The sequence below is a fragment of the Charadrius vociferus genome, unplaced genomic scaffold (assembly GCF_000708025.1).
Source record: "Charadrius vociferus isolate BGI_N301 unplaced genomic scaffold, ASM70802v2 scaffold315, whole genome shotgun sequence".
NCBI lineage: Eukaryota > Metazoa > Chordata > Aves > Charadriiformes > Charadriidae > Charadrius > Charadrius vociferus.
In genome coordinates, this window is record NW_009648453.1 from 1,571,365 (window position 1) to 1,585,936 (window position 14,572).

The 14,572-nt window shown below is 39.4% G+C and overlaps 1 protein-coding gene across 1 annotated transcript in view; it reads right to left on the reverse strand.

Annotated features, from left to right (window-relative positions):
- Positions 1-4,294: 4,294 nt before the first annotated feature.
- Positions 4,295-14,572, reverse strand: part of PDE1A (phosphodiesterase 1A, calmodulin-dependent) — a 171,297-nt gene continuing 161,019 nt past the window's right edge. Inside the window, exon 14 of the mRNA XM_009885619.1 lies at positions 4,295-4,371. Within this exon, the coding sequence (XP_009883921.1) occupies positions 4,295-4,371 (77 nt within the window). The remainder of the gene's footprint in view (positions 4,372-14,572) is intronic.

Genomic DNA, 14,572 nt, shown 5'->3' on the forward strand with positions numbered 1-14,572 from the left:
TAACCATATAATCTGTTACAAATATACATTTTAGACACTTACCACTGGAGATCTTGATTTATTTGTTAATTTGATGTTATTTTGGTCAGAGTAGTGGTTTGTTTGACTTACGGCATCTATACAACAGAAGGAGGTCCTTTGCTCATGTAGCTGGGATAGCATCTGGGAAAAAGAAACTGCAAAGTACGTGCTATAAAGTAGTTGTCTTGATTTTTTTCCATCATGTCCTTGTCAGGATTTGATACACCTCTAGGTCAATGGGATTCTTTCCATTCATTTCCGATCTGCATAGGAAGGCGTCCTGTTTACTACCTGCTCCACTGAACTTGGATGATCTACAAAATGCCATGGAGGTGCCTCTGAAAGTCGTACCCTTCCTGAAGAGTTGCTGCTAACATGAACAGTCCCAGGGACTCTATAAATACCAACCCAGAGTAAGAATTTTGGGGGGTAAAAAAATGTTCTGTTGGTTATGGCTTTCTTCATGTGAGGGCTATTTTAGCAGTAACGGCTAAGAAGACAAGACTCACTTCAAGAAATTATTTTCAAGAGTGCTACGAGGATGCGAGTGAGCTTGTACGGCAAACTGGCACAGGTATGGAAAAAGTGTGGAGTCACAAGCAGGGAATAGGGTTGGAAAGAACGATTTATGTTCCGCTACATTTCAAAGACAACCATACGCAAATGAGCAAACATGCTTCAGGAAAGCAAATCTGTAACTAACACTCAGGAGCTGGACAATCCTTGCCCTCAAATCAAATTTATTTGGGAATATCATCATAGGAAATACGGACAAATACAGCAGAATAAAAACACACAGTTGTAGATCGCCTTGTTGAAAATTAAATAAAAAAATACCGGCTAGATCATAACCCATAACAATATTACATAATATATCTGTCAGATATCTCAAGATAAAAATACAAAATAAAACTCTTGAGGGCTAATCTATAGCTACAGCTCCTTAGTGTGCTCAATGCAGGGGTACATGCCCATAATGCTGTGGGAGAGATGCATATACAAACACCATTTCTTATGGCCCCATGCAGTGTTTTGGTAGCGCAGCCTTAGAGGTTTCAGAGATAAACTACTGTTCAGGGAGAGGCCCTCCTAAGAAGCCTTTTGTCATCCAAACGTGAATTTCACCCCAGGTCAAAGCCTTAACTAACACGTGTTGGCTATATCAGTCTCCTCCACCAAAGAAAATTTCCCCTCATCCAAACAACACACTAAGCTTCGGGTCATGTCCAGGTAAAGTCTTGCTAAGAATAAAGGAAGAAAGAAACAGAATCAGCTGGCATTAATGAAAAACTAAGGACTCTTCTTCTTGTATTTCAGTAACACCTACCACAGTGATTAAAACTGAATACAAAAGAGCAAATAGGATTTTTCATACACAAATCACATTTCTATATTAATGAATGAGTTCTGCAGGCAATGAGTGCCTCCCGTGAGATCAGGAGCTCCTTCTAGTTTCTGCAATGGGAGATCCTGGTGCCGGCTATAATAACAGGACACTGAGAGCCCCCCCAGGATGCTCAGAGTACTCTGCAGTTATAATTTCTGCTTGTATTTCCAGGAGAAAATTCTTGCAGAATATATAAATCAGGCTGGGATAGAGACACAGAAATAAAAGTCAAGTTCAACTATGGCAAAAGTCTGAAATTGAAAACACAATAAAAACACTAAATTCTGATTGCTCCAGACTTTCAGTCTCAGTGAATCATAAATTACAATGTTGAAGAAAACTCCGTAACAAACAAATACCTAACTAGCTTAGTTTTTAAAGATATCAGTCGTCTTTTCTTCTTTACAAATTTGGTGGGAACTGTGGATGCTCAACATACCTGAAATAAGGTCCCGAGTCCTCAGATCTTAAACAAGATTTTCCACTGCCATAGCATATGGCAATTTACAATTAAAAAAAAAGTCTGTTATGACCATTATGTTTCTTCTCTTGTCTTAATGACAATAAGAAGCCATAAGATGGTTTACATTTTATTATAAAGGAAAAAAAAAAAAAAGGAATCCAACATTCCCAAAAAGGATGCAAAGGTGCACGGAGTGGTCCAGGCTACTAATAATTTGCTCAAACACTAGCAGAGAATATATAAATTCTTAACTCTTAGCAAAAAATAGCGATTGCGTTATAACATATATGATACAATTTCATTCGTTAACATTTCATTCGTTAACTGCACTGTACAGAAATTTGTCCATGCTAAATACAAGCCCTGGACCAGATACACAAAACAATTTAAATGCACTTTTTACATCCTATATGCACAAACATTTCTTAAGTTAAAACTACGCACACTACTTGTGCATAGCGTGTATATGGCTTACATATTCAATGACAGGAATTCCACCTTTTGGCATGCCCTTATCCCAGGGCTTGGAGCTCGCACTGTTCCCAGATCAATTTCAATTGCTCCGCTGTCAGAAAAGAGACAGTCAACAGATACGGACATGGAAGTGTCCCTCGGTCTAGGGTGACTGTTTTACCATTCCTTCTTCAGTCGGGGCAAAGCGTGACCTTGTTGAGGTTGAGCCTGATGCCTGTTGAGCTCCGGTTCGATCCCTGAAGCAGCAGATGAAGAGCACATAGGTCTCAATTGTCCATTGGCCTCTGCATAGAGGGCAGTGCCACCGCCCCCACGAGTCCTCTTCAGAGTGGACCATGGCTGATCGTAAAGACTTTTTGGTCAGTGAGGTAATAACCACAGGGTCCAAAAAGGAGAACTGGGAGTGCAGCGACCTGAGCTGCCTGAGCGCCTACAACGCGAAGGGGAGCGTGGAAGTTTCCTGGCGGGTTCCAGCAGAGGGAAACGAGGTTGGCTGCAGCTGCGTGGGACGCCTAGGCAAGCCAAGGGAGGTCACGTGCAGCTCGAGGGAAGTGGAGATGAAAATGGAGTCTCACAGTTTGGGCTGGAGGGCTCATTCTGAGGCTTCTTGCAGAGGTAACTGCCTGCGTGCTCCGTTTTCACCGCCTCTCAGAGAAAGATGGTCTGGTGTTTTCTTTTAATGAAACAAACACTAGCACGGATTTGCTGGATCCATGTTGTCGCCTTTGCATTTGAGACAAATTGTGACATAAGGCCTCAGTGTCACCTTCCAGTTCTGCCTGAGAGGCAACACACTATTTTGCTGAAGTGAAGCAATTTTCATGTATTCCTGCAGCTGTCTCTTCCACCCTACAAAACACTAAGCACCAGCTTCACGGTAGGTCTGACACCATTGCTGATGTCTTCCAAAATACTATAGGACTGAGAATGTTTTCATCTTTAATACTGGATGCTATTTAATTAATTTTAAAGAGATATTTCAAATACTGATTTTTTAAACACCAGTTCTCTCCATATGGCAGCCACCGCAGTGGGGAAGAATCATCATCCACGCAGGCTGGTCAGTGTAACTCCACAACTTCCCTGTACAGTCTACGTATTTTTATTTTCAGCTATTTTAAGGAGGCTAACAAGTAGGACTGTAATGTTGCATGCAGCATGGTTGCATGAACAAGTATCTATAACAACGCTTCATTTTGACTTTCCATTTCCATTGGATGCCAGTAGCAGTGACATGTTACAGCAATCCCGGGCAGATGATAAATGTCGTGTTTTCACATGTCTCATGGTTAACTGGAGATGTCTGGTGTCAGTGATGCAATAAAGCGAGGTCCAACTTTGGCTGAAAAAAGTATTTGGGCTAGTTTAAGAAAGCAGAATAGAAGAGGAAATAGCAACAACAAATACAACTGAAATCTTGCGAGCTGTTAAGTGCCTTGAGTTACCAGCTCAGGGTTTTCGGTTTTACACTTTTGATCGTTTTGTCCAATCACTCTCCACAGAAACAGGATGATCCAAGAACAAGTTGACAGATAACAGCCTCTGAGAGCATGGGGTAGGAACAGCTAGAGTTCTTCTTTTCTCCTGCAACAGAGATCAAATGAAAATTCATAGCAATAGATTTTTTATACTATTACTTCCAGTATTTAATATACGTGAGCTGAGGATGTCTTATTGCATGACCATTTAGTCTGACATTAAGGATTCAGAGATGTAAAAGTATTGGTTTTCCTTTCTTTATATTGAATGGGTTTTAAGGGGACATGGGAAGTGGGGTGCCCTGTATCCCCATTTCAAAATTTTGTAATAAAACCACAACTGAAGTAGAACAAAGAGGATAATAAGAACAATAAGTAAGTTTATGCTATAAAACTCTCCCCATTATAAGAAAGAAATGACAGAATTACCTGCCCTGCCTGAAATGTCAGAAGCTTTAAGAAACAGCAAATCTAGTTCTGTATCAGTGCTTCTTTCTGCTCAGTGGCTTTTACGATATCTTCTGACTTCTTACAGTGTTTAGGCTCACCTGGAAAATAAACAAATGTGATTGGGAACCTAAGTGAGGAAGTTACCCAAGTTAAGAGCAGCCCTAAACAGAAAGGAACCTTTTTCCCCTGACTTTTTAAAGGTTAAAATGAGGTTTAAGTCACTGCTTTCTTTAATTGCCTTTTCACCAGAAGAAGCAAAGGATTGAATTAACTAATCAATATGGTTTATCCATAAGGCAAAAGATAGAATGAAAGTAACAGATCACAGCATGAAACAGAAATATGAAGACATTTACATGAGTAAGTGTTAATAAAGTGGGTTTGGTTTTGGTTTATTTTATCTTCCGACTTACTGAAAGTCATAATTCACCCTCTACAGAGAAGCGCTGTTTAAATCCTCTTTAATGTAGGCTCTCAAATTGGGAGTAAGCTTCTCTCAGATAATGAAAGATGCCAGTGTAAAGTTCTAAGAATTCAATTAATTCAATCAGATATGAGAAATGACATGGAGTGACAAGAGCAGCTTTCAAACTAAGTGATACAACATGAATTTCAAACCAACAATCATAATATTAAGCTGTTGCTTAAACCCTTCAGTAATTTTGAATGAGTAGAGCTGAGGAAATTATAAACCAAGACAGAATGTAGCAAACTTACAGTGTTATTTACTGACTATATAGTAACTACTCATTTTTAACCAATAAAAATAAAAATACAGGCAGGGGAAGATTTTTGAAAGACAGAAAACAAAGGTGCAAGCAGCTAAAAGGGAACACATGATGTATGATCTGAAATAAAAAATGAAAGACAGTGATTTGAAGTTGACAAAGAGGCTCACAGTTAAAAAAAGGGAAAAAGAAGACAGGAAAGGGAGCTCATGAGAATAAGAATGAAGAAAAAAGAAAATTAATAGCTATGAATTCACCGTGGCATCACTGTAAACAAGTGAGAATTGCTACTGATTTTTCCCTTTTTCATTGGCCTGAATGGTGGCAGAGTGGGCACTGCCCACTCTGTAATGCAGCCACCAGCAGATGGGCCATATTCCCTCAAGCAGCACTCTTCTCCATCCCCCTTATTTTACATAAATTTAGTGTGGGTGGAATATAGACAATCAGTTCTCCAAAGGCTTGTAAAGTCTCAAAATCGGACTAACATGAATTACAACAAGAATTTCTCCAAATCTCTCAGCCTGCTGTTGTTTTTGGAGGGATTTAGCAAAACTTTTATTACTACCCATAAAAACAAAAAAGGGGATGGGGAGGGGTATGAAAGTAAAATCTATTGATCTAAATATTTAAATTTTGTACTTGACTTAAAGTGGCTAGCAGGGTTTTAGGAGCGGGACAGGAGTGGTCTGTGAAGGCCTTGTAAAACAAAAATTTTGTATGCTTAATTCTCATAAAATTTAAACACTGACTTCTAAACCATACATAACTTTCTTTCTTTCGATGCGTCAGTTTTTGTATGTGATAAACTCTGCCCTCTGAATGGTCACTAACGGCTGTTATTTTCTAATCCCTATCCTTTTTGTAAACACATCGTTTGCTCTTTTAATATGACCTTCCCTCCGTCCTCATCCCAAGTATGAACGCAGGTGCCTTCTCTTAATACCAGGGTCCTGATTTACTGTTGCTCTGTTTAGCCACACAGACCGTGCGCAAGGAAGACAAACAAACCAGGCGCCACAGCCGTCGGTGCCCGCTTTGCATGGATGCAAAGGGTTCCACACTCAGCTGAGCACCACAGGGCCACGGCGGCACTGAACGGTCACTAGCGTGTGCATGGCACGGGTGATTCTTTGATGCCACTTGCATTACCATAAATCAAACTGACATGTTGTTGATGTGGATCTGTCCACTGCTATTTAACCTGGTTACCCTCCAGAGGCTTCCAGTCACCGACTGCTGAGGGCATTGAATGCTTTGTATAACTCGATGTGACTGGGTAGTCCTCTACTGTCATACAGACTGAAGTTACTGATAATCTGTTTTATCACAGATTTATTATCTCCTTTACGTTTTGATATTAAGGATTAATGTGGCGATCATCATGAGTGAAAAGTTAAAAGTGTGCCAATTAGCATTTATAAATCATTGAAACATGGAGTTGTTTAATTAAACATAAGCAGTTTTTAAAATTAATGTTCTAGTTAATAAATCACTCAGGAGAAAAGGAAAATCACCACTTGAAAAAAAAATCACCTTATAATAGTTCCACTTAATCTTGTAACATGCAATTAAATGAAAGCGAGATGATGAAAAGGACAAAGGTATTGTGGAGAAAACCCATATTCAGTCACAACATGAGTTCTTGTAAGAGAGACCCTCTGGTTTTCCCTTCACACTGACCAGGACCCAGGGCAGAGCTAGTCCTGTTAATCAAATGCTACGAGAACTCAAATCTAAGTCTACAAGAACTACACCTAGAAAGAGATGTGATACAAGGGGAGAAAAACAGTCGTCTTTTCTTTTTTTAATGGGGACCTCCCTCAGCATAGTATATCCAAACATGCAGTAACGGTTCCCAAGAATGCAAATAGATCATCTTCCCGTGTTCCCCATCTCTGTTATAATTCAATTGCTTACTCACAGAAAACCGAACTGAGTTTTCTGCTTTTTATAAAGGACAGAACAACGACAGCTAACATATGACATTTCAGGCTGAATAATTATGTTGCTTTTCTTCTTACTTTCTACCTTATTCTCCCAGCCCCAGCACCTGCAGGTGCTTACTTCTCTGCCCCAGGAGTCAGCAACAACTCTGGGCACCACTTTAGCCTTCTACCCTCCATCCTCAGTACAGAAAGAACAGAGGTGCAAAAATCTAGCACGGAGAGTGCTAATAATGTCCTGATACATGTATAGTGCTTCTTAGAACACTCAAATAACTCTAGTTTGGGACGCAGGGAAAAAATGTAAGGTCAGGTGTATGCTACCTTCTGGTTGCTTAAATACCCTCTGATTGCTTGAAGTGACATTACATTTAAAATACCTGACCTTGGTTAAGAGAGTTCTGTCTGGATCCACTGGCCATCAACGGAGGTGCAAAAGTGAAGAGTGGGGATTCTCCCCATGCTGTATCTGAGCTGAGTGCTACTGCATCAAACACAACACAATTTCTTTTCACCGTCTTAAACATCACTTATACAGAGAAAAAGGAGGGGGGGTGAGAAAATAGAGGCTGCTGTGCTATTTGTAGTTATGAGGCTTCTACACACACCGCAGCAATGAAAACTCTTGCAGAAACACTAAGTATCTACATTTAGACAACAACAATAACAGTTTAATGGATTCCCTCCATTTAGAATGATATTAAATCATTTCACAAATGTGAGAGAGAAATGTGAAACACTTTAGCCTGAGTTTTCCCTTTGGTATCGAATATTGCAGATTATTCCAATACTAAATGCCTGAATTGTCTTTCTTTTCACTTATCTTTAAGATGGTGGCACAATCTCCGCAGAGGTACTTAAAGCTGCTGCTGAAACGCAATATTAATGTTGCCTCAAAGAGCCAGGACCTGAGTCTCACCACGTGTGTGCAGAAAGTCTGCTGCGCCGGCCCCCATGCGTGACAGTGGTGTGAATACCTGCAGTATACTTTTTTAATTGGCAGACACAGAAAAAGCCCATCACGTATGTCATTTATTTGCATAATCTATGACATAGTTGAGAAATTAATATTAGGTCTCTGCAGTTTATTAGAAGCATAAAATTCTGTGAAAGGGTCAGTGCTGACTTAAAAGATTATCGTATTTAAATAATATATAGATAGATTTCTCACTATATAGTAACACGGCTGGTTTGTCCTTAGGAAAGAAATTTTTAAGAATATGATGACATAGGCCTTCTAGTAAATAATTTCAAAAGACCATAAAATATTCAAAATATTTTTCTATGACATTTAAATATTGGGAAAATAGGGAAACAGGGGACAGGGAACTGCTGGAGGGTCCAGCAAAGAGCTACTAAGATGATTAGGGGATTGGAGCATCTTTCTTACGAGGAAAGGCTGAGGGACTTGGGTCTTTTTAGTATAGAGAAAAGAAGACTGAGGTGGGATCTTAGCAGTACTTATAAATACTTAAAGGGAGGGTGCCAGGTAGATGAGAACAGTCTTTTTTCAGTGGTGCCCAATGACAGAACAAGAGGTAACCAGCACAAACTTGAACATAGGAAGTTCCATCTAAACATGAGCAGGAACTTTACTTTGAGAGTGGCAGAGCACTGGCACAGGCTGCCCAGAGAGGTTGTGGTCTCCCACTCTGGAGACATTCAAAACCCGCCTGGACGCCATCCTGTGCAACACACTGTAGGTGACTCTGCTCTGGCTGGGGGGTTGGACTAGATGATCTCCAGAGGTCTCTTCCAACTCTGACCCTTCTGTGATTCTGTGATTCAGTGAAAATGCAAGAATGAAATGTTAAATTTAAAGTATAAATCAAACTATTTAACGACGCAAAATCAGAATGTAAATGATACCGTGACTGACCAATAAACCCCCACAGTGGAAGAAGGCTCAGTGGAGATGGGGAAGTCGGGTATGCCCATCAAGCTCAGCAGATAATGCAAGGGGTGACTGACCAGAGCTGTGTCAAAGAAAGCTGAAATCTCAACCCAAAGGGGAGCAGAGGGTGACCTTTGGTTTAGGTAAGCACTTATGTCAGTTCAGTGGATCCACTGACTCCACTATCACAGTTGAGGGGGCTCAATCAGTGGTGCAGATGTTTCTCCCGGAGTTCATTAGAATAGTGTGACTGTCTCCCTGAGTTAGCCAGGCCAGCATGGCCTGTAAATATGTGTAAATATGAGCTGCAAAAAAAAAGGTTCAGCCCAATATAGAGTATAAAAACTAAACAACTAGCAAAAGAATTTAGAAGAGAGCAATGAGCTTGAGCTGGCTTCAACCCGTGTATGCCTTATTGGTGACCGGGGACACCAGGCCTTGTGACGGTGAGCATATTCTAGAGATTGGTAACGGGACTCACAACCAGCACTGTCATTGAGCTGTGTATTGCAATTGCTCTATTTTGCTAAGTGTCACCTACATTTGTAGTGTGCTTTCAGTATATTTTGTATCACTCTGCTAAATCAGAAATTCCATGTAACATCAATGGTTTTCAAATAGGTAAATTTGGTATTAAACATTACATCCTTCACACCTGGAATATCTAAAAGAACCTGGTCAGAGGGTATTGGATTCTGACATTAATATGCTACAGAAATCAGGCAAAACATTCATCAAGCTCTCCATTTACCTGGGTATTTATCTATGCTGGAAAATGAGCACTAATAATCACTGATGGAGATGGATGACACTAAAGTGAACATACCACAGAGAATGGAAGTTTCACATAAAATGACAACTAAAAATGCCTTTAAATATCATATGCCTTTAAAAATAACACCTAACCCATATCCTCACTCTCTACATAGCACTCTACTAAAGATTTGTGATAGTGTAAATCAGAAATCCAGCTTCATCTTGTGGTTTTCTGACTGGAGGGACTATGAATTACTTATGATGGGATCCATGAAAAGTTCAAGAGACTAAAAAAAATGCAGATTTACTTTCTTTAGGCTTAAGTTGGCTGAGCAGGGATGCTCAGAAAAAAAATTAAGGATTCACAGATCTAAATAGGTAGAAAGTCACTATTCTAAAATGCAAGATCCAAAGAATTGGGAACACATAAATTCTCTGAATTTCCCATAACAACAGCATTTTGACAATATCATTTCCTGTGACAATATAATTTCCCGTGACAACACCGAGAATTGATGACTACCTTTGTTCACAAACCATATCAGATGAACAGTTTTCAAACTAATCTGAAGACTTGCTCAGAAGCAAATTTTATAATGGCTAGGCATGTTTTCGATCTATGGCATGAGCAGTAGCCTTTCCTTTTTACACGCTCTTGCCAGCAGGAAAAGGCAGAGCTTGTAGTAAAGGAGAGTTTGGAGAAAAATCCTTTCAATTCCATATCATTTCCAAAGATCTCTATACATCAGCTTAAGATTTTCAGGCACAGATGTTTAGTTTGAGTAGAGAAACATACATTTCTATGCCAAAATTTTCTGTGGTGATCAGCAACAACTGAGACGTGTGCTGCAAAACCTACAATGGTTCAGATGTAAGTTGGAAAATCCCAGTAAGGGAGTATTAGCGCATCACTCAGCCTCTGGAGTTGCCTTAAAAACAATTTGCTGCTTCTCCTACTGTGTGATTAACCACTTGATGTAGTTGTGTCTCCTGCTATATCTCCCCTTTTTCCATCACTTGTTATTAGCCCATGGTTTAATTACTACTGCCTCTTTAGTGATGCAAGAGCTGAGCAATGCCCTTGTATGAGCTCTGGCTTTTAGTTCAGGACCTTACCAATACTATTTCCACAAAATAATTAAATCAATCTCTTATTTCTGTTTCATTATTTATCTGCAGTCTTTTTTAATATTGCCATCTCTAGTAAAGGAACATCCTTGGATTGGTGGAATTCATGTTATTAAATCTTGTTTATCACCTTCAAGAGAAAAATAGCTTCAAGATCATGTTTGCCTTTGGAAATACACTATTACAAACTCAACTACTTCTTACCCTTTTGCAGTTTGAAGTTTTAAAATACAAGGCATTCTGTAGAAAATTCCCTGTCTTAGAAAATGAATGGGATTAGCTTTTTCTAAAATAAGAAATCTCTGTTCTCATAGGAAGGGTGGAATGTAACGATTGACAAAGCAACAGAGTGCACTAACTCCATGCTGAGTTGTATCTGACCTCTTAAACAGCATTTTTGTTGGTCAGCCATCTAAAGACTCCCTCGGACAGCTACACCACATCTGCCTTCTGCATCATTTGAAAGATAAAAGACGCAGCTCCTCATCCAGGAGACGGGAAACATCTCTAAGGCACTTAAATTTCAAGTTGGGCTTTAATACAAAAATTGGTGTAAAAAATACATGTCAAAAGACAGAAATGTCAATTATTAGCAATTTCAAATGCTGTGAAATTAATTTTAGTATAAATATTTTGACTTAGGACCCTAAATTAACCATCTGTTATTTCTGATGGAAAAAAACTGTCAACAATAAAAGCATGGAGCGCTGGAATGTAGAACTCCAGAGTAAGTGGGAGTTCTCCATAAAAAGCATTTTTGAGAAATATGCCAAGTAGTCATATACTTACGTTTAAGCTAAGCCTTATAAGCACTTCAGTGCTGCTGCTCAGACAATGCCATACTTCTGGCAGAATATTGCAATGCTCACTGTCATAAAAGCATTAATGAGTTTAGCATTTTAATTAAAAGTGAGGAAAAGAAGTGTCATTATATGCCTTGATTATTCTTATTACCCTAATACCTCAAAGCTTATTCTAACAATAAACAAATTCAGAAAATAAAATGTTAATGCACGGTGTCTTACTTTGATAACATCTATTCCTATTGCTTGGGCATCTTGCCCTTGATACTGTCTTACAATCACCAGATACTAAATCACAGTCAGCTTGTGATAAAATACTTACATTCTAAAACAATATTCTGAAATTATAGGGATTTTCTGGCTGCTCCACTTGTTCTGCAAACTACAGTCAGGAGACTGATCTTTCTGATTAAGAGAATGACAAAGGCCCATGCCTACTACAGTTAGCACATTCCACCTACTTAAAGTTAACTCTAAAATTCACATTACATTTAGTACAAAGGATGTGGTTTGCAAAATAATAATCATATCAGGTGCCTAAACTAAGAGGGGTGCATTTTAATAGCATAAGAATAACTACCTATTTGAAGAGAAAATGTTAGATATTCTGTTTTGAAAGTTTCCCTCATTCTCCAATAACAAACTGCTATTTAATTGCAAACATGCATCTTTAAATTACTTTAAAAACATTCTGCCAGTTCAACTAAAGGTCTTGGCATTTTATGTCAAAAATTTTCTACTGGTTACCAAATAGCTGATATCAAGAAATGATATTTGTTTACATCAAACAGCTTTTATTTGATGGTTTTAGAACACCACTGTTTCTACACATGCCTGAAGAAACTGTCTTACACTGATGGTTTGTACGACACCTTATTTTGATATTTTACATTACTGCCGATGTTTAGCAGGGAGATACCAGACACTGCTGCAGCTTCACCCTGGACAGCTTCATTAGATTGACTGGTGCTCTGTGATGAAGCATTACCATTCAGTGGGTCTGTATTCTGTGTTTCTTGCTGGGCATCGGTGAGATCTTTCTGGTTCGGATCAGAGTTAGTGCATTTTTCTGAGTTGGATTCATCACTCAGAGGAGTGTCGAATGAGACTACTTGTAGGACGATGGATCTGGGAGGACAGGTTGTACCATCACTTCCCTGACTACTCTCATTTTGTATCCTTGTTGTCTCTTCCTGTAACTGTGCATCTGTGGAATTTCTGCTTTGGTCTTTTTCCTGTTCACCAACATTTTTCACAAGTTCTTCTACAAAGAGGGAACAAAATATGTGAATTAGATAAGAAGGATATGCCACAATTGTTTGATTTCAGAGTAGTGAGTGACAGAGCTGCATAGGGGAACACTGTGAACATCGACTTTCTGCATGAGGAGACATGCACTGGTGTGTTTAATGTGGGTCAGATTCTGCTCCTGATTACACTATTGCAATTCAACCATAATGGTCCACCTTCTGGTTTGATCTCTAACTTGTACCTCTTTTTTTTTGGCCATAGTACAGAAAAAGGAGCATCATCAGACACACTGTAAGCTGAAGGATGGGAGCAGGAGGACCCTGTGCTGCAGGCATGTCCCCCAGCAGTGGTACTTACGACCGCAGGACTAGGAGGAGCAGAGCTCATCAGTTTTGCAACACAGAAAGGGCATGGAGGGGACTACCTTGCTGGGGATGGGGGAGGCATCAGAACTGAAGGGAAGCCCTGAAGGAAGTTGGCCTATCAGCCTGGAGAAGTTCAAAATGTCAGCTAATACAGAGCTTCGGCTGGAAAAAGTTATAGAGGGTTACACACATGCAATCCAGTACTGCTGCTATTATGGCTAGTGGCACATACAGGATGGGAAGGAAGAAATATGGGGGAAGTTGTGCTTCAGGGGACAGCAGCTACAGGAGAAAATAATGTTTGTGGAGGCTCTGTTCCTTGCTCTATTGCAGAGACTTGGGGAACAGTACAAATGACATGGCCCAGAGTAAAAGGAGACAGAACAGAGGAGCACAGAGAGGTGGTACCAGAGGAAGTAGAAGATAAAGAAAACAGAGATGGAAAACTTGTGATGGAGGGTGAGAAGTCTGATAAGAAGTAACTGTACCATCTTCATCTGTTTTGTAAATTCAGATTTTAGAACTACTATGGAAGATACAAAACACTATCAATTCAAAAAGTGAAAGCATTGCAGTTTGAACAACTCCTCCACAAAACAGCGGTGTGATATTGCATAGAATTTCTAACTTGGCTGTGCACACTGTATTAAAGAATGAAACCAAGCAGTGAGATGTTTATTGAGTTCAACCGGCAGCTCCCAGAAATTCTGGTTGTGACTGACCAGTCCAAATCCAGACCAAAAGTGATTACATATGGCCACTGAAAGATAGCCCAATCTGTAATCACATTTCTGCCACAGTCAGCGTTTGGCACCTTCATCACCTCACTTTTCTGAATGCAAAGAAAGTTCCCTTGAAGTACAATTTGGCCTGTGAAATGGGACGGAAAGGAACACATCCAAACCTGAACTGATGTGCAGAAGCATGAAATAGTTAAATAATTTCCTTCTTTTGTCAGCTCTTATACTCCCTGTCATACTTTTAAAAAAATAAGAAATTTCAAATTTGAGCAATTTCTAAATTGTTAAGCCAATTTTTTTACAAACTTTAGAGACCTGCTTGTTTTGAACTCCAGATCTTCTGGAATGTGGACAGGTACTCTTTTTCTACAGACTTCAGAGCAGCTCTTACAAAGAAGTGGTTGGGCTAAAGACATTAAGAAATGTGTATATGCAACTTGAATCAAATCTGATGTTCACTCCAAATATGTTAATTAAAGCATCTGTCACTCATGCTATAATCTACCTACCTATGGCTTTTGTCCCAAGAAACTGATTTACGTGCCATATTTGCCTCCATATGGCAGAGCTACAAGCATTTTGCCTTAACATTATAAAAAAGCCAAGGAAATTCCAAGATAAAATATTTCAGATGCTGTTCAGATACATCCACAAGTTGAGGAAGGCAAAGCTGAACTATAATCGCACA